We start from the raw sequence: 20,198 nt of genomic DNA, 5'->3' as shown, positions 1-20,198 counted from the left end.
GACTAATCTAATTGCCTTCTATGACGAGATAACTGGCTCTGTGGATGAAGGGAAAGCAGTGGACGTGTTGTTCCTTGACTTTAGCAAAGCTTTTGACATGGTCTCCCACAGTATTCTTGCCAGTAAGTTAAAGAAGTATGGGATGGATGAATGGACGATAAGGTGGGTAGAAAGCTGGCTAGATTGTCGGGCTCAACGGGTAGTGATCAATGGCTCCATGTCTAGTTGGCAGCCGATATCAAGCGGAGTGCCCCAAGGGTCAGTCCTGGGGCCAGTTTTGTTCAATATCTTCATTAATGATCTGGAGGATGGTGTGGATTGCACCCTCAGCAAGTTTGCAAATGACACTAAACTGGGAGGAGAGGTAGATACGCTGGAGGGTAGGGATAGGATACAGAGGGACCTAGACAAATTGGAGGATTGGGCCAAAAGAAATCTGATGAGGTTCAACAAGGACACAGAAGAATCGCATGCACTGCTACAGACTAGGGACCGAATGGCTCGGCAGCAGTTCTGCAGAGAAGGACCTAGGGGTTACAGTGGACAAGAAGCTGGATATGAGGCAACAAGGGCACACTGTTGACAAGAAGGCCAATGGCATTTTGGGATGTATAAATAGGGACATTGCCAGCAGATCGAGGGATGTGATTGTTCCCCTCTATTCGACATTGGTGAGGCCTCATCTGGAGTACTGTGTCCAGTTTTGGGCCCCACACTACAAGAAGGATGTGGAAAAATTGGAAAACCACAAAAATGGTTAGGGGATTGGAACACATGACTTATGAGGAGAGGCTGAGGGAAATGGGATTGTTTAGTCTGCGGAAGAGAAGAATGAGGGGGGATTTGATAGCTGCTTTCAACGACCTGAAAGGGGGTTCCAAAAGGATGGCTCTAGACTGTTCTCAGTGGTACCAGATGACAGAAGAAGGAGTAATGGTGTCAAGTTGCAGTGGGGGAGGGTTAGGTTGGATATTAGGAAAAACTTTTTCACTAGGAGGGTGGTGAAACACTGGAATACGTTACCTAGGGAGGTGGTAGAATCTCCTTCCTTAGAAGTTTTTAAGGTCAGGCTTGACAAAGCCCTGGTTGGGATGATTTAGTTGGGGATCGGTCCTGCTTTGAGGAGGGGGTTGGAGAAGATGACCTCCTGAGGTCCCTTCCAACCCTGAGATTCTATGATCTAGCAGAGAAAGGAGGCTCACGCTTGGTGATCAGAGAGGGATGTGGCCAAGCGGACGGGCTGGTGCAAGTTTCAGGAGGTTTTTAAAAACAAGGGGGATGAAGTGGATCTGGAGGGGCCAGGGGGAGCTAGCCAAGAAGTTTGGGGTGGGGGTGACTGAAGGAGGCCGACTGGAGCTTACAGAACAGTAATTCAGGGACATAATGGCAGCTTAGGCTAGATCTGCTTTTTTAGTGACCGGGGCTTGCTGGGAAGGTTCGTGCTGTAGCCAACAGCCCCCAGCTTTGCCTGCCCCAGTGCTGCCAATTCCCCCGCTGCACCGGACGGGGAGCAGAGATCACTGACACCCCAGCCCAGCAGCCACACGCCTGGCAGGCAGCTCATCCTGGGGGCCGCGGCGGAGCTGGCTTGCGACACCAGGCACTCTAGTCTCTCCGGTTCATGAGGAACTCATTGCTTTCCCCACACTGCACTGGGCAGACTCTCCCTTGAAGCAGCCAGTTCAGAGCTGGGGTTGAGCAACTGGGGGCGCAGGGGGGAATAAAAATATGTTTTTCCTTCCACCAGCAACGAGTTCAACCTTTCCGAGAAGCAGCACCAGAAATGTGTACAGAGACCAGGCACCCCGGCAGCTTTAGGAAGCATCATTAATCCATCACGTGAAAGCAGAAAGACACTACGGCCAAGGGGGAAGAAGGGCAGGGTTCACCCCTATAAGTGGCTAGGTATTTTTCTGACACCTGTTTAAAAATAAATGACTCCCCAGCTTCCCACCTGCCCTGCAGCGAGAAGTGCATTTCTTAAGCCCATTGATGGGCGGGGGCACCAGCGTTAGAAGCAGCCGTAGGTCAGACTGAAAGCGAAGCACCTGTCAAGGCGGGATTGGGTGTCTTCTCTCACGAGCACACGGGCGCTGGAGAAGCTCGTGGGTTGGGGAGGAAGTGGCATCTATTGGGTTAAAGCGCAGGGCAGCGAGCATTATCCAATTAGGTGCTAACACCGTCAGACCCAGACCGCAAACTCTGAGGGAGGGACCATCTTTGTTCTGGGTCTGTACAGCGCCGAGCGCAATGAAGTCCCGATCCATCACTGAGGCTCCTAGGCATTCCTGCAATACACAACCAACCTCAAAACACACAGGGCCCACGCCTGCCTTTCTGCCACGCCAGGAGTCCTGACTCCCAAGCCCTGCCCTCACCTCTAGGGCACACTGCTTCTCAACCCAGGGGCAAGTTTGAATGGGAACATTTCGTTCAGACCAGCTAGGAAAGGCGCTGCAGAAGGCTCGGTTTGTGGCTGAAGGAACTGGAACCAAGCCTGGTTCTTAGCTGCATGAACACAGATTGCACGGGAGAGTTAGAAGAGCCCTGGTACCCAGACAGCGCCATGATGGGCACCCTAAAGATACCCAAAGAAGAGAAAATATTGTTAGATGTATTATTCTGTGCTACAATTTAAAAATTCATATTTGAAAAGCAGCTGCCCAGGGTAGTAAAACAAAGCCAACTGCTCTGGGTTAGTCTCCCAGCGTTTCACAGGGCCCAAGAGACACAGAAAAACATTCCAAATTAAACCAAGACATCTCTCCTCTTCAGCGATGAGCCACACTAGGGGTTATCAAAACTCGATTTATTCCAATATTAAAAGTTTACAGTTTCCTGCCTCTCTTCCCCACTCACCCTGCAAAATATTTTTAAATTCTTTTTTTCTTAAAAAAAAACAAAAAAAACCCAAAATTATTATATGAGCCATTGTACAGTTTCCCTGTTCCCTCCCTGATATTGCTATAACTTAACATATAAAACAGTTCTTTGCAGAACCGCGGTTCTTATTCAAGGTGTTTGGAATGCAGCTGCAGAAGACAGAGTGGGAGAGGGGTAGATGGCCTGGCTAATTAGACACACACAATCATCCAAGGTACTAAATCAGGCTAGTTACTTTGAGTGATCTAATGCATAGTTGGAATTGGTTTCTCTTCCTCCTCTTCAAGGCCTATGTAGCAAATTAAAACCCTAACTGGGGGGAGGGGAGGGCACAAAAGAGTACAAACAAAAAGCCAACAACAAAACCGTTCTCTTGCTGAAAGTCTCCAAAGCCGACGGATACAGGGAGTGAAGACCGGCTGTTGCAATTCTAAAAGCAGGTGGACACAAGAGGGAGTTCAGTGATGTGAAACCATGCCTCTTCCTGGCTCTCGTCTGCATCCGCTAGGGAAATGGAACGATTTGACTAGACAAATGATTTGCTCAAAACTTCACCCACCTGCAGGGTTTAGTCTAAGACAATGTATTCAAATGCAACTGTCCGGGGTTGCTCTTCGAAAGTGGTCTGATTTGCAAAGGTCTTGAGCGCTCCCAACTTCCAAGGGAACTCCAGATCGCTCAGCATTTTGCAGCTGAAACCGAGGCCAGCTACTTAAGAACTTAAACAAGGATCTCAGAGACTGACTTCAGAGAGTCCCGGTTGAGGAGTTGGGCCGGAGTCACAGTTCAGGTGACATTAGAAAACCCCCCAGGAGAGACCAGAACACTTCCTCCCACCTATCTGCCCTACACCCCTCCCCAGGTTAGATCCTCTGCCTCCGGACCTTACGCTGCTCTGAGAGGCACGTCCGCTGTGATCACACCGGCTAGCAAATCACGCAAGCAGAGGGAAGGAGCTGGGGGACGGATGGCCGGCCTCGGATATCTACAGTAAAAAGAGACTCGGCCAACAGATACATAAAAGTGACTCAAATCACACGAGGCCCACGGGAGAGCACTAAGGAAATGGGAGATGGGGAAGACAGGGACTGGGGGATTTGGCTTTCGGGTGCTGTGGCCTTAAAAAGTTTGAGACACCCAAGTCCTGTTGCATATAAAGGGGAATGCCAGCGTGGCTGGGCCCGGAATTGTTTAAAATGGTGGGGAACCCACTTTGCCATCACACTGGTAAATCAGCTTCGGGGTGACCAAGCGGGGAGGAAGAGGAGGAGGAGGAAGTGAGCCCTGAATACACCAGCAAAGCCGCACGCTTCCAGAGGGGAAAGGTGTCTCTGAAAAGCCACACTCCAGCCATGCAGACTCTGCCCCTAGGATTAGAGTAAGAGGCAGCTGGTGTCAGCTGGGGGGCTTCCCCCCACAACTCTGCAGACAAATCAGAAGGTCTCAGGAAACTACCAGAGGCCAGTCTCCCAAACCCCACCCCTGAGCCACTCGGGGGGGGAGGGGGGGGTCCCCAGCGTTACTGCTGCACAATGCTGCGTCATCAACTCTGCTCCTTTTCTCTGGCCAGCAAGACGGTGTGCTGCCCCCCACTGGACACAGACAGGACGATGCGATTCTCCAGCTGCTTGCCAGTCATCTCCACGGGGCTCCAGACGTCCTCCTCTTCCCCTGTGCCCAGCTGGTAGTTGGTGCCCATGCCCCAAGCAAACGCTCGCCCTGAAGACAGACAGGGACAGACGCTGATTGCCCACCCAACGCTGGAGACCGTGCTGCGTGCCCGGAACACGGACAGATCCGAGCGGGATCCTGGGGCGAGGAGGGGAAGTGGCTTTCGAACCCAGCACTTGGGCGCGGGCAGAGTGTTAGCTTCCTGTGAGTACTCGTGTTGCCAGGACTCAGCCCTGCGGATGCTCCAGGGAACGGCGAGGCCGAGACTCCAGATTAATACTGGCTTTTCTTCACATGAAGGCTCCATTCATAAAGGGTAACAAAGTGAACCAGAGGTGGTTTCATATGTGGTTAATCAATTGCTGGGGGGATCCAATAGGCGGCTTGGAGCCACTTCTAACACCCAGTGCGCATGTCCAGTTTCCCCATTGACCCTTTATAAACAGCGCCTTCACAGAAAGATATTTTTGCAGCGTTTGCCCAGCTCGAACTGCGTGCAAACGGCATGCAGTGCCAGGGTGCCCACCACCCACCACCAGGGGCTGTTCTGCAGGGGGACTGGATTAGTAACAGTATATGGAGTCTTTCCCCTCTAGGTCGGTGGTTCTAATCCAGGCCAGGCAGGGTTGTTATTAACCTTGTTGGCTGACGGCTGGGGAGCTGGGGGTATGTAGCAATTCGACTGTCTCAGTCTCGGCTCCCCATATACTGGTGTCTATCCTGCAAAGATCTGCCTTGTCCACCCTCAGCACGATGGGTCAGGATTGCGTGGGTCTCCTCCCCTCACCCCCACCCTTCTCCCGGGGGTCTGTGGATCAAGCCTCAGGCCCAGCGGGCGGGTGGGAAAGCCCATAGCTTCCCTGGCTTGAGGATTTTAGCCTGCGGGGCTGTCACAGCCCATCGCTGCTTGCCAGCCAGGAAGGGACAGGTATTAGCTGCATTCCTGGCACCAAAACGGAGGCGCTAACTGACTAGGCTCCATAGTCGCGTGTTACCCACAGAGCCACCCCCTCACCCCCTCCACTTACCTTCCTGGGTAACAGCATAGCCAACAGACGCCCCGCAGGCAATGGAGGAGACGCTTGGCAGCTCCGGGATGAGGGTGGGCATGCTCTTCTCTTCTGCCCCTTCTCCAAGCCCTAACCGGCCGTACTCTGCCCTGCCCAGGCTGTAGGCTTTCCCTGGCACAGGTAGGAAATGCAAAAGACACATTACTCCTCAGGAGCCAAGACCACCCCGGATGCATAGAATTTACATCACTCGGGTACCTACCTCAGTCACCCCACATACGTCCGGCCCCCTGCCAGTCAGATCTGGCTAATCTCAGGCATTATTCCTTCCCCGAATTGCCCTGTGTGGAACCCAGCAGCCTGCAGACCGCTCCAGGCCAGCAGCATGCAAACTGAGCCATGGTGAGAGGACACAAGATGGAGACCGACACTCGCTTAGATGCCAGGGTCCAAAGCCAAGAAGTTGCTCCTGATTCCCGTATTTGCTCAGCCCCGTCCCACCCCCACTGCCTGCTAGGGAGAGACGAGCTGCATTCTCGGGACATGTGCAACCAGAGTTAGCAGGAGGACTTCAGTCTTTGCTTGCGCTGAACCTGGTCTTTTGGGGAAGGACAAGGGCATGAAGCACTTTGGGGGGGGGGAAGGGTCTGTGTGTCTGTATGGGCCTCACAAGCCCCCCATCAAGCTTCTTGCTCTCTGACACACAGATCCAGCCAAGCCAAGGCCCTCCTGCACTAGGAGCAGTTACTTATTTCTGGTTATTAGCAGCATCCATGAGCCTTTTGTGATTCTGTATGTAATGCAATCAACGTTGGGACTGCAGCATGGTGTCCTCTCATTTACCAGAGAGGTAGCGTGGTCTAGTGGATAGTGCACTGAACCGGCACTCTGGAGACCTGGGCTCTATTCCTGGTGACCTGGGCAAGTCCCGCAACCCCCTCCATCCCTCAGTTTCCCCACCTGTAAAATCGGGATAAGGACACTGACCTCCTTTGTAAAGCACTTGAGAGCTACGGGTGAAAAGTGTGACAGAAAAGCCAGGTGTGATTCCCACAACCTTGCTAGGAAAGAGACCGAAAAGTCCCCTTCACCATGGACTATGCTGAACATCCCAGCGGCAGCCACAACCCACGTACCAGCTCAGCACAGAGAGCTGCCCATGACCTCATGAATGCCAAGGATCTTAGGCTCAACCGTCACCCCAATCCCAGTGCCCTGGCGCTGGGAGACAGCGGCCCAAAACCAAAGAACTGCGGACCCCCGCCCCCCTTTGGTTCACAAGCAGCTGCCCCACTCACCTTCCGAGTCCATGCACACCGTGTGGTGCTGGCCACCCGAAAACCCCACCCAGGACTTGGTGGAGTTCTTGAAGGATGTCAGATTCTGGGGAGCAAAGCAGGGCTCGGTGTCCTGCGTCCCTGCAAGGGGGGACAACGAAAGCCAAGGAAGTCAGAGACAGGTGAGCAGACGCCCCGCCCGCAGCCGGCAGGTCACCCCCAAGCCTGCTGCAGGAGAACGGACGCACTACACCACGAGACTTAATCCACGGTGCTTAGCCTGGACGGGGACCATCAGGAGACAATCCAAGAATGTCCCACCTGTTCTGTATCCTGCAGCCGTTATTAAATGCACAGACTTTGTGCCATGCAAAACCTCTGCTAAAACCAGTGGGCTTTTAGGGTACACCTGGGAGGAAGGGGGTGCTTGACAAGAGCCTGGTACAGTAAGAAATGCCCAGAGAGAGTCACCTGCATTGCTTCCAAATACGTGCTCCTGGAGGTCCGAGGAGCTGAGAGCATCGGTGCCCAGATATGGGAACAGGCCACGTGTGGAGTTAGCAGCGCCGGAAGGAGCCTTCTCATCTATCCCAACTGTGCCCGGCTTCCTACCATGTCAGTGAGCAGGATGCAAGCAGGCCCCTTGCTTTAATGGCACCTTTCTTCTGCCACCGGGACCGACCACACACGGATGGGACAGAGCATTTAGCAGGGCACAGGACCTACCAACTCTGTGGGAGGGCCCGGCCTCGAACACCTTCTCGCATTGAATTCAATGGGAGCTGTGGGACAGCCCGAAAATTCAGCACTTTCTCAATGGACAGGTCCCTCTGAGGCGAGAAAGACCACCTGGCCCCTCTGCGGTCAGGCGCAGGGATACAGCCCACAGGGGAGCTATTAAAGATCCCAGCAGCCTGGCCACACCCGGACACTTTGGAAAGCGTTACACAAAGCCAGAACAGTGGGCGCGCCCGGCTTGCTGGGGCCCAGCTAGATAGTTTGGTGTTTTCCTTCATTAACCAATTACGCTCGACTCAATGCTTGAACAGCAGGGACAGAAAGGAAGGCTGGTCCGTGGTCAAGGCGTTGGATGGGGCTCAGGAGGCCTGGATTCTTTCCCCAGCTCTGCTACACACTCCCCATGCGTGACCTTGGGCAAGTCACTTCATCTCTCTGCACCCCACTTTCCCCTCGGTGAGACACCACTCCCTTTCTCCCCTCCGCCCAGGCGTCTACCTGGAGATTCTCTCACTGTGCACACATACAGCGCCTAGCGCGGAACACAGACAACACCTCACCCAGCTGGTGGTAGTTCGAGAGGCCGAAGCCGTAAACGTGGCCCTCCTGGGTGACGGCGAAGGTGAAGTATGCCCCGCAGAAGGCGTCCTGGAAGCGCACCCGGCCCTTGCCACTTCTCCCCTTGAGAGGGACACGCTGAGGCACGAGGAGTCGTTCTACATGGGAGACGAGAGAGCAGGCTGCAGCGAGGAGAGCCAGGGACAGGTGCCCTCCCCACAGACACATCTGGGGGGGGACGACAAGCCTGGCTGGCCTTTCAAGTGCTTCAGTCAGTCAAGCACAGTGTCACTCCAAGCTGGACAGTGCCCCCTCTTGGGGCCTTAGTCTCCTGGCGCTCTGTGGGGTGGAAATCCCTTCACAGGCTCATCCGTCAGCACCCAGCCCTCCCTTGCCCCACACCAGGGATCTGGAGACTGAACAACTCAAGCCGCTTGTCTAAAAAGAAACTTGGTAGCCCCCGCGGAGCCAGCACGGGGCTGCCCAATACCCTCTCCTCGCTGACAGAGGAGTCAGCTGGTATAAGAGAGACTTGCCCATGTGTCCTGCCCTCCGGCAGCGCTGCAAACCCACCCCCCTGCCTCTGATCTATCCTGTTTCATTGCCACCAAAGAGTCACTCAGCCAGCCCCCAGCAGGACAGGGCTGCCATCGAACCAGCTCATCTCCCCAGCTCGGGGCCGAGCGTGCCCACCTGTTACATGGGGAGGTGTAGCTCCCAAGGCAGGAGGGATCATCACCAACAGCACGTGCCAGGGAGCTTAGCTCCGGCAAAAGCAGCCAGCTTGGCACCCTGGAGACTGCAGTCCAGCCAGCTTCTGCACCTCCCTACTCAGCGAGCCCACGTCCCAGCCTGGCTCGGGGAGGACATCAGTGTCTATAACCCCCCTAGCCCATAGTGTCCTAGCAGGTACTGGCTCAAGGGGCCCCACCAGCGCGTATCCCCCTCGCGGCATGAAGAGCAACTCACGTAAGCCTTTCCTTCCTCCCCGGTTGGCAAAGAGCTCCGGCACCCTTCCCAGCTGGCCCTGCTCGCCACAACCACACGTGTACAGGTCCCCGTCCACGGTCAGCAGCACTAAGTGATCGTTCCCTGCGGGGACAGAGAGAGGGCTAGCACCAGCCTTGGGACGCCGATCCCCGTGCTGCGTGCCCGCCCCTGGTACCCCTCCCCGTGGCCAGCAGCACGGCTGGGTAACACTGGAAGATTGCCGGAGAACAAGCCTCGCACGTCAAGTCCCATGCTAAAGCGTTGAGCGTTGAAGTCCCACGTTAAAGCGTACCAAGTATGAACTCGGTAAGAGGCCCTGGAGTTTTATGCCCTGCACTAACCCTGGACCAGCAAGAGGACAGTTTCTATTGGCATCTAATGCTAACTCCCTGTGTTATTTGCTCCCTTACCAACCACGAGCACCAAGCCACCTCTCCCATCTGACCCCAACCCACACATGGACATCAGCTGAGTCCTAACCACCCCCAAAACGGTGGCACCGGAAACATTATGACTAGAGTCACTGATGACTCCCCATCTACACCGTGGAAAAGTCCCTTACCTGCCCTGCCTCAGTTTCCCCACCCACGAGAGGGACAATACTCCTACTCCGCAAGGATTCGTTAGTTCACATTTGCAAAGTACTTGCAGAGAGGCTGCACCGAGAACCAATTATTATTAATGGCCAGTCAGGGGTAAGACAGGAGGCGTGCACTGGGCTGGCGGAGGGGAGGGAACAGCCTTCTGCAGCTGGTAGAAAAAGATCAACGAACCCGGTTTATTCTGGGCCTGATTTTGTCAGGGCTGCTGGAGCAGGGTTAGCGGCTTGTCCGTCAGCCTGAGTCACCTGCGCACCGAGCCCTCGCTCACCTGAGACTATTTTAAGGACAGGCACATCTAGCTGCAGCGGTACTGGAAGGGCACTCTTCTTCATGGGCTCCAGCAAACCGATGACTCCATTGTTATCCTGGACGGAGAGAGAGACGTTTAGTGGCAGAGCCCGGGAAGACGCAGCAGAGCTCCCCGAGCCAGCACAGCTCACATAGAATCCTAGAATCTCAGGCTTGGAAGGGACCCCTGAAGGTCATCTAGTCCCACCCCCTGCTCGAAGCAGGACCCATTCCCAGTTACAGCATACCCGGAAAGAGCCCCAGAGGAAGACCCTGCCGTCCTCCGTCAGCGCTGCTGTGTGACTATCGCCGGCAGACACCTGCACCACCTTCTCCTGCAGCCCCACCAGCCCCGGGGTGGTCTCTGAGCCCTCCTCGGAGGTGTCGCGTCCCAGGGCACCTTCATCGTTGCAGCCAAAGGAGTAGATCTGGAAACGGAAACATCTCACGGTGGGACGGGGGCCCGGAGCAAGGAGGACAAAGCCAGTGCAGGAGAACCCACACGCGTAGAGCAGCTGGCAGGGAGCTCAGCCATCAGCTCCCAGCCGAGGGGGATGCGTTAGCCTCAGAAGCCGCAGTTGGAGGGTGAGGGAGGTCGCCCCTTTCATCTCCAAGCACTTTAAAAGTTAGAGGCTTACAAGGTCAAGGAAACAGTCACCGCTGGCGGGAGGAAGTCGACACGCCGCGGCGTACTGGTGAGGAAGGGGGAACCCTGGGCAAGGACTCGGGGCAAGCGCCCCCTCTCCTGGAAGGTATTAGGAGAACTTTAATGTCCCTGCTGGGCAGAAAGACCATGTGGTTTCCAAGATCTCAAACAAGAGGATCTGCCTGGGGAACACAGAGACAATTCTCTCTTGATGCTCTCTGAACCCGAGGACTAGATGACCTCCTGAAGTCCCTTCCAACCCTGATATTCTATGATCACAGAGCCGTCCCATGGCGCTGCTTACCACCAGGCCAGATGCAGTACAGCGTTAACAGCTGGAGTCGTACAGCAGCAGGTTCCCCCTGCACGGTTCATTTCAAAGCCAGGAATTTTACCAACTCACAGCTCCCTCGCTGCACGCCACAATCTGCTGCTCAGAGCGAGGGACCCCAGGACAGCCCCCTCCCAACACTCTAAGAGTCCAGGCTCTGACCAGAAGCTATGGAAGGTCAGAAGGCTGCAGAGTGAGATCACAGTAACGTGATGGCACTGTAATCAGAGAGACTCTGGAGCAAGGAACCTGTTTGAGGGGGAGGTTCCAAAGGGTTTTGACCCATTGCACAAGAACAGTAATTAAGACTGCGCTTTCAGTCCAACATCTCAGTCAATCTGCTCAACGAGTCACCCAAATGAGCGTCCCCTCCCCCCATTCGATTTCATGTCCTCACTCCTTTCCCACGATCAGACTCGGATAAAGGTGCCGCAGACTCACTTTGCCCGTCTCGCTAAGGCAGACGGTGTGCATCCCCCCTGCTTCTGCCTGGACGATCTTCTCGGGCAGCTGCACCAGGGCTGGCCTCTTCCTTTCCATCACATCCTCTCCCAGGCCCAGCTGCCCGACGTCCCCCTGTCCCAGTGTCAGCACCAGGCCAGGTTCTGTCCGGTGTGATGAATGGCAGACTGGAGCACAGGAGACAGAGGGGAAAACACTTGATAAGCGAGAGGCCAGATTCACGCTCATGCAATATCACGGCAGTCAAGACGTCCTTCCCAAAGCTCCCAGAACAAGGGGCTGGCTCAGCAACAGCTAGCTATTGTGCTGGCCTTCCCATTGCAACCTGCGCTGAGCTCATGAGACCGACAGTCCCTCGCACGAACCCCACGGGAGGGTTCGTATTTAAGCAGCAGCATGTCTGGACTCCTGGGGTTCTCCTGCATCTGACTCACCGAAAGACCTTGGGCAAGTCAGCCCACGCCCTGCCTTGCTTCAGAGTCACCATCCATACAATGGGAATACAACTCCCCCTCCTCAAAGAATGGTGGAAGGATTCAGAGCAAGCTGCTTGCAGATCCTTGGGGGGCAGGGGCTCTAGAAGTGCTTGGCGTCTTTGTTATTTAGTCCAGAGTTTCTCAACCTCTTCGGGCTAGCCACAGCTTATCCTACATCAACACTTTGACACAACTCTCCCCCCCCGACTTACATCTACTATTAAAGCAAGAGTCAAAAAAAAAAGCCCTAGCAATGTTAAGCCTGTATCGTTTCTTGGCGTGTGAAGGAGGTGTCGACAGAGAAGACTTGACTTTGAAGAGAAAGGCTGCGTGGGGAGTGAAATTATCTTTGCGTGGATTGTAATTTAGTCTATCGCATGCCTGAATGCAATAAAAAAATAAAAGCCGTTCACATGTGGTTGGAGTGAAGAGTAAAGAAACCTGTCGCTTTGGGGCAGTATCACCCAGCGTTCTCGGAGGTCCTCAGTGTCCTCCACACAAACTGAACTAACCAACTCGAAAGCAACATAACCTCTAATCACAGCCTCCCAAGGCACAGCCAGAAGACCCTTTTCGTCCACAGAAACCTCCCAAGCATGAATTGAAAATGGGACCTTTAAAAAAAAAAATTAAAGTCTCCCGGCGTAAAGTAGAATTGCAAAGCACGAACTGCACCCTCGCCATCTTCCCCTGTTGTTAACCACAGGCACAGTACAAACCAGAAGACAACCCAAGGTGTGCAGGGAGTCAAGCTCAGGGAAAAGGGCAATTTGCAGTACTGCACGCTTCTGGAAGATGCCATTTCTGATGCTGACCGGCAGCGAACACCCATTGAATGATAGGGAGCAATCAGAACCAGAAAAACTGCAGAACCGGGAGAGGAAGAGTCACTTTGGCCTTGTTCCCGATGGGATTTGCCCTAGTTGCAGCCATTGGTGTCCAGCAAAATGACACAGCTGCATCTGTTCAAACTCTAGTGTAGACAGACAAAGCCACAATCTACATCCATGGAGCAGTGATCCTGGTTCCACGCGGGGATAAACTGTACTGCCGCATATTGTGGCTTGAAACTGTCTACACTAGAGGTCGAACCAGTGCGGACACAGCGATGGCTGAAATTCTGGGCAAATCCTCATTGTAGACAAGGCCAAGAATTGTCAGACTGGATCAGACCTGTGGTCCATCTAGTCCAGCACCCTGTCTCTCAAACCAGCCAGCCTCAATGTTTCAGAGGAAGGTGCAAAACCCTGAAAAAGCCACTTTACCTTTAATCTTCTTCCTCTCAGGAGACCCTTCTTCTGGTGTCGGGCTCTTCTTTGCAGCACGCTTTCCCGGCATATTGCTATAGAGCTAAACAATTGAAAACACTCCACGTTAAGACATGCACTAACCCAGAGTCTGGGAGAAAAGCAAGAAAATTGCAAAGCACAAGCTTTTAAAGGGACACTGTCAAGTTCTCCCCAGTCCTCTCTGCTAAATCACTGACACTGAAGTTTTGCAAGAGGCCTCTGGGAGATGAAAGTGAAGTGGGAGTTGGGTGTCTAATTACCTTAGCCCACTGTGAAAATCCCACCGTTACATTAAAACCACCTGGAATTTTTAGAATCTAATTTACTTTTCTCCATTCTACCCACTAATCCATCTCGGATGCAATTGTGAATTCCCAGAAAGTCAAAGCCCCCAACTGTTTCATGGCTCTATTTCCCAGAAACACTGCTTTCCGGTCCCTCGCTACAGGAGAGGTCAGAGACACAATAGTCCTTAGTCCTAAAAATACCCATTAGCCCATTACAACAGTCCGTGACTTGTGAAATATTGACATCTGAAAGCGTAAGAGGAGGAAGAGATGTTAAAGAAACAAACAGCCTGCTACTTCAAGAGTCTACTTCTGCTTTCTAGAATCATATTTTTTGTTATAATTTTATGGCCTGATCCTACAACCCTATCTAAAATGAGTGCAATCAGTGGTTCTCAACCAGAGGTCCGGGGCCCCCTGGGGGTCCAAGAGAAGGTTTCTGAGGGTCCGCCAAAATGAACCAGAGAGCAGGACCAGCATTAGATTCACTGGGGCCCAGGGCAGGAAGCCAAAGCCTAAACAACTTAGCTTTGTGGGACCCCCTGTGCCGTGGGGCCCTAGGCAACTGCCGTGCTTGATAAGCCCTAACACCGGTCCTGGTTTTTAATCTACTGGATATGCAGAAAAACACTTGTGGCACAGGTGGGCTGTGGCGTTTTTGTAGCATGTTGGGGGGGGCCTTGGCCCAAAAAAGGTTGACAAGCCCTGAGTGCGATAAGACACACACAAGCAAGGGCTGTAAGAGGGAATCACTGGACTTTAACACCTTAACAAAAGCTTAAAGTGACACTTCAGGATTTTAGGCCCAACATTTAGGGTGCATTTGACGAGTTTTCCAAAACTGTATTTTTACAAATTTTCACAAAAATATTTGCTTAAAGAGGCCCAGGCAGAGCTGACACCTCAAACATTAGTTCAATCCTTGAGGGGGCCATTTGGGGCAAAAATTGGGGATTGGTCCTGCTTTGAGCAGGGGATTGGACTAGATGACCTCCTGAGGTCCCTTCCAACCCTGATATTCTATGATTCTATGATTGCAGTATTGTGCCAGCAGTAAGAAACTGACTAGAAATTCAAGTGAAAGTGGTTAGTCAGTTTTCATTGCCCAAGTTAAGCAAAAGGTAGAATGTAAACAATGAATAAAGGGTGAAAAGGAGATTCCGTTTTTCCGGTATTCTCGGTTTTAACAAAGTAAGATGTTATTAGAAATACAGGTGAAAAATAGAAGGTTTCAGTAAGATAATCATTTTATGCTGCATCCCCTTTCATGTTTGTAAAGTGTTTTGAGACCCCCAAGTACAAGGTTATATGTGCAAAGTGATATCCTCCAAGACACCGGCATTGCAATACAATACAGCTCAATTTTAGCTCACTTGGTATCTCCCACGTAAAATTTGTTCTCAGTTTTATTAACCTGGCTATACGAGTTCCATGCACCACAAAAATCATGCCACCCACTGCTGAAATGCAGCTATACCTGGGGTGGAGCGTGGCCATAATGCTTTCTCCACAATGACCAATATTTGAAAAAAAATTGCACAAAAGTAAAGAGGTTCAGATGAGATACGGAGAAATGCCCGAGTAATCCAAGCTTCAAAGGTGCAACCAGAAAGCGCAAGGCAATGTGCAAACCCCCCCGAGCTTTGCCCACATGCGGCGTCATTGCTGGGTGACACCCTTAGGAGTAGGCGGGCGAGGCAGTGTCTTTTCCTGCACCTCACGCACCTTGTCTGGCTAATATCCTGGGACCAACGAGGCCACAACAACCACCCCGCATCCAGCCCTGACAGCGCCACCCAGAGAATTACACGCCCCCCCCCGCGCGTCCCAACCTGCAAACTCCCCCCCAGGAATTAAGGGCCTGATGGCCCCTCCTCCTCCCCCGCACGCTCCCCTCTGCAGGGAGTCAGGACAGGTCGGCGCCCACTAGCCCCCCGCGCGCGGCGCAAGGCGCGCGAGCTGCCCCCCGCTGCCCCGGGGTTTGAAATTCCCGCGCTGGGCCGGGCCCTGCCTGTCGCACGCTGCCGCAACGCCGCGCCGGAGGACGGGGGGAGGGGGCTGCGCGAGCGGCTCCCGGGGAACGTTCGGAGCGCGGCCGGGGGCGGGGGGCGCGCGCGCGCGCGCGGGCTGACACTCGGCGTTCCACGCGTGGAACCTTCGGACACAGCCGCGCGGCGGCCACGTGGGGCCGGCCCAGGCCTCGGCCCCCCCACCGGGGAGGGGGAGCCGGAGACCCAGGGGGCGGGGATCGGTGCATCCCCCCCAGCCCGGAGCCTCGCTTCCCCCCTGGCTACCCCGGGACGGGGGGGGGAGGAGGACGGGAAGCGGCACCGGGGCTCTCACCTCCCTGCTGCTCCGCCACCCCGGCTGGCCCGCTCGGTCCTCTGTGCGCCCCCCCACCCCCCTGCAGCCGGAGCATGCGCGAGGAGAGCCCCAACGCCTGCCTGCCGGCCTCCTGGGCGAGCGACAGAAAATGGTGCTGGCGACCCCTGCTGGCCACTGCGCGGAAAAGCCCCGGGGAGGGAGCTAGAAACCCCCGGAAGGGGGAGAAGTCGCGGTGAATTGGGGCCAGGGCAGGGGGGCCGTGCGAAGTGCAACGGGCCCGGTCCTGCCCGCGCTCACCCCCGGCTGCAGCGTTGGGGGTCGGAGGCAATGTCAGTGGGACTCCTCGGCGTAGGCGGCTTTGCAGGGTCTGGCGCTGTGTGCCCCAGTTCTGCAACTGGACCGGCAGACGGAGAACCGCAGACAGACCCGAAGGTCCGCCCCAGCGGCGGGAGCTGCCTTGTGCAGATGCAATTGCAGCAGCGCGCAAATTCTGCGCACACGCTTAACTTTAGGCTCCAGCCACTGAACTCCACGGGCCTCATCGCACACATGGCATGAAGCGTATGCCCAAGTGCTTACAGGGTTCACTGTGCATGTAACCAGTAACCACACCTCTACTGCAAAGAACTGACATTATTCAAAGGCGTATACTTTAAGAATTCAATTTTTGCGCCCTTGTTTTGCTTGTCAGATGTTTACCATTCTGTAACTTCTAATCAATGCCATCTGCCCAAGCCCAACGCCGCAGTCCCCAGGACCCAAACACTGAAAGGGGACATCTCTCTCTCTTTTTTTTTTTTTTAAATTGGAAACATTTACATTATTTTTATCGTTCACAGTGCTGTAGAAATATGAACTAGTCCGCAAAACTGCCTTCTCTTGGCCCCAGTTTACTGAGAGGAGATTTGGCTATGGTGAGGTTAGATGGTGTCCCAACTCCGCTGTTAATGGCAGATCCATGAGGCAATTCCTGTTTCCTAACTCAGTGTTTTGTTCACTAGACCCGACTGCTTCCTTTGAGGCAAGAATGGAGTGTCTTACTATACTAATGCATTGTTTACACACGACAGGTTTGCAATGCCTGTGACTATCTATGCTTTAGGTTGGCTACAAGCAGCAATTATGATCGGTAGGCTTTAGGGTTGTCTCAGTGGCTTCTTTTAGAACAAGTTCCTGTTCATTTGTTGCTTACGGATGACACAAGGGGAACAGCACGTTTCCTTCCCTCTCCACACCTTATGCAGAGCACACGCTTATCCTTAGTAGCGCAGGAAGTCACACATGTAACTTTCCTTGCATAATGGGTGCCCTGTGTAACATCTTGCTGTGACAGTCACTCACATTAAAAAGTCATCTCCTTTACTATCCTGGCGCAAGACAAACTATAACCCTATCCCTGCACTGAGATCTTACAGCATAAAAATGGCATCTTTGAGGAAATCACAGTAATTTGGCTTATCATAGTCCATTTCTTTCCTAATCCTGTATAACAGTATTTTCCTGTCCGGATGGGGAAGAGGAAAGATGTGAAACAATTAGTGTAAGCATTTATTTCACAAGTGTTTGGGGTAAACTGTTCACCAGTTTTTGTGGCACAGCCTTACACTCCCCACAGCAAGCATTGCAATTGCCGGGCGAGTTCCCTTAAGGCTGTAAAATGTAGACCTGCACTGACAGCTTTTGTATGGAGTGGACTGATGCCTAGTGCTCAGAGTTGAAAACCACTTGGTCTAAACTGGTCATGAATACATTTAGGCTGGAAATTAAGATGTCCAACCATCAGAGGAGTGAGGTTCTGCAGCAGCCTTCTAATAGAAGTGGAGCAAACAGCCTAACTAGTTTTAAGATAGATCTTGATAAAGTTATTAAAGGGATTATGACAGGACAAGGACTGAACTCAGTGACCCAGGAGATTCCTTCCAATCCCATGTTCCTGAGTCAAAATTCCTACCCCCGTTGATTACTGTGACATTGGCAAGTCATTTCTATGTCTCACTTCCCCCTAGTTCCAAAAATACGGGAACTACACACCAGTCTCACAGGAGTGTTGTGAGGATTAACTAACTCTGGTAAAATGCCTTGAGGCCTTTGGTAAGCAATAGAACAGCCCAAAGTCATATTAGTCATAATTCAATAGAAACGCAGTATGTTCTAAAACTCAGCACAGAGGCTGTAGCAAGGATTGTCCAAACAGGTGTTCAGGCAACATGGCTCCATAACCTATTACACACATTTCAACTGCAGAGCTGAGTCATGCTTCACTTTAGGGCCATGTTCGCAGGTCTGTTGCAAAATGCCTTGCCTATTTAAAGGGAAGCCATTTTAATGCTCTGGCTGCACTGCAAATATTTAAGCATGATGCTACAATCTTCACATCTTCTAAGCAAATAAGAGCAGCATGTCAAATGTGTTAAGGAAGCACAATCTAGGACTAGGGCTTGGGCCTGGTTATGACATGATCAGACGCCTGCCTGCTTAAACACAGATTTTGTAATGTGGATGAATTGTCAGCACGGTTGAAAACCACTTTGCTCTATGTGATCTAAAGACAGCTACATGGCAGTGTGGAGAAAATATCGTGAGAAATGTTTCCTAGATTAGGCAGAGAAAACCAGCATAAATTGTGAGCCTTTGGGGCAGAAATAATCTTTTTGGCCTGTTTTTGTACAGCACCTAACGCCATGGGGGCCTGGTCCATAACTAGGGCATCTAGGCAGTATGGCGCTATAAACAGAAAATCATATGCATGGAAGGAAACAGGTTTTAGACATCAATTTAAACATGAATACAATGAACCATGTAAAGCCTGCTGCACGGAAGTGGTCTTCAACTCTTTTCAGGTTTCTCCTGACAGTTCAGGTCCCCATGTAGTCAGGGCCTTTCAGCCATGGGTCCATCAGCTCCAAATCGGAGACAATCATAGTAGAGAACTTCCCCCCACTCTGCAACTAACTTTTGAGAGCCTGACTCCATAGAACTGCTGTGCCCTGAAGGTTTAAAATACACATTGGTTGAGCTTTGTATTACTGCATTTGGATGCTGTCTCAAGCCTCATCCGCATTACACATTAGCTTGGTAGTGGGTACTTTTGAGACATCCAAAGGAACTAAAAGAACGCTCAGACCTACATTACCCTTGGTTCAAGCCAATGCTTTTAGGTTCCCTTCACCTTATAAAAGTCATTCCACAGAACGTTAGATTTAATAAATTCAGGTTTGCACAGCCCCGGTGATCAAATGACAACAAATACTAGGTCAATTTTCTGGTATATTTCACTTTGGACAATGTTACTTAGGTATCCCTACAAAATAGCCAGTTTATATTTCTGCCTCTCCTAGTAGCTTGCTAATATCTTGGAACTTATCTTTAGCCTTGAGTACAGCATGGATGTCTTACCAGAATGTAGTTTGAACTACGCTAAGCTTTTGTTCACTTCAGCTCTCCAGTGTATTCTGCGTTCCTTAACATTTGGATTGTTTTCTAAGGAATGTTTTCCTTCTTTAAAGAGTCACTATCATGACAAAAACCCTATTTTTTTCTTACCCATCACTAAAATCTCAAGCTATTGAAACTTACTTTAAAGATTTAGTTTGCCCAAGTTTCATGTCATAACTACTCCTGTCGCTTATGAAGAGGATGGAAATTAGTTTCCATTGCTCATATAATGCATCAACAATTTGGTTACTCATACAGCAGGTGGATGGTCAAACCCTCACCAAAAACTATTTCATTCGAGTCATATAATGCCATAGGTATTCATGAGAGACAAGGTGGGTGAAGTCATATATTTTCTTGGACCAATTTCTGTTTGTGAGAGAGACAAGTGTTTGATCAACACAGAGCTCTTCTTCAGGCATTCATGGCATTTTACAGAGAAATAAAAATGTAGGTCTCGGTCACTTACAGTATTAGCAGAAATATTTTCATTAAGTATTACTAATGCTATGTTTTGTAACAAAAAGTTGGTAAACTCTACACTTTGGGTCTGATAATGACCTCTTAAAAGCTCACCCTGGGCAATCTGGTGGCTAGGAGCCCTATTAAGAAAGTTGCCAAGCAAGGTTGCTTCATAAATCCATCAACCACATCTGCTGGATTTTCATCAGCCAGTTTGGCATCAAGGAAGCCTCAGATTGGTCCATTTAGTCCTGACAAGTTGATACCACTGGAGATGAAAGAGTTAATCCCCAGACATCCAAGGACACAGGGAGAACCCAAGTGCATACAGCTATTTGTATGAAACACGAGAAGTCATCAGGTGTTCCTGAGTTTCACTCTGAGTGAAACCATTTAACCAGTCATGTCACTGAACGACAGATCAAGATCCAAGCACCACTGTTTAAAACCAATTCTTTTATTGGTCAT

General features: G+C 51.9%; 1 protein-coding gene across 3 annotated transcripts; it reads right to left on the bottom strand.

Annotated features, from left to right (window-relative positions):
- Positions 1 to 1,924: 1,924 nt before the first annotated feature.
- RCC1 (regulator of chromosome condensation 1) lies at positions 1,925 to 16,191 on the bottom strand. Of its 3 annotated transcripts, none has more exons than XM_073317663.1 (10): positions 16,131 to 16,191; positions 13,198 to 13,282; positions 11,436 to 11,623; positions 10,266 to 10,445; positions 9,998 to 10,094; positions 9,107 to 9,229; positions 8,140 to 8,295; positions 6,863 to 6,982; positions 5,583 to 5,735; positions 1,925 to 4,602 (listed from the first exon to the last, which is right to left on the bottom strand). In XM_073317663.1, exons 2-10 carry the CDS (start codon positions 13,268 to 13,270, stop codon positions 4,427 to 4,429), a joined length of 1,266 nt encoding a protein of 421 aa, XP_073173764.1. In that variant the 5' UTR covers positions 13,271 to 13,282; positions 16,131 to 16,191; the 3' UTR covers positions 1,925 to 4,426. The 3 variants fall into 3 exon arrangements, with proteins under 3 accessions (XP_073173764.1, XP_073173765.1, XP_073173763.1); XM_073317662.1 differs by lacking the exon at positions 16,131 to 16,191 and adding an exon at positions 15,852 to 15,923 and having other exon boundaries at positions 1,926 to 4,602; XM_073317664.1 differs by lacking the exons at positions 10,266 to 10,445; positions 16,131 to 16,191 and adding an exon at positions 15,852 to 15,923.
- Between the last annotated feature and the right edge of the window lie 4,007 nt (positions 16,192 to 20,198).

This window comes from Lepidochelys kempii, chromosome 19 (genome assembly GCF_965140265.1).
Source record: "Lepidochelys kempii isolate rLepKem1 chromosome 19, rLepKem1.hap2, whole genome shotgun sequence".
In the NCBI taxonomy this organism is placed as follows: Eukaryota; Metazoa; Chordata; order Testudines; family Cheloniidae; genus Lepidochelys; species Lepidochelys kempii.
The sequence above is the reverse complement of the archived record's forward strand: the minus strand, read 5'-3'. Positions and strand labels throughout refer to the sequence as shown.

Bases quoted from the DNA above. Each gene is read 5' to 3' on its own strand.
- RCC1 (XM_073317663.1), bottom strand. From the start codon at position 13,270: ATGCCGGGAAAGCGTGCTGCAAAGAAGAGCCCGACACCAGAAGAAGGG. The intron at 11,624-13,197 runs GTAAAGTGGCTT...CCTGTGCTCCAG, and splicing joins TGAGAGGAAGAAGATTAAAG to TCTGCCATTCATCACACCGG. The intron at 5,736-6,862 runs GTGAGTGGGGCA...TACCTGTGCCAG, and splicing joins GGTGTGCATGGACTCGGAAG to GGAAAGCCTACAGCCTGGGC.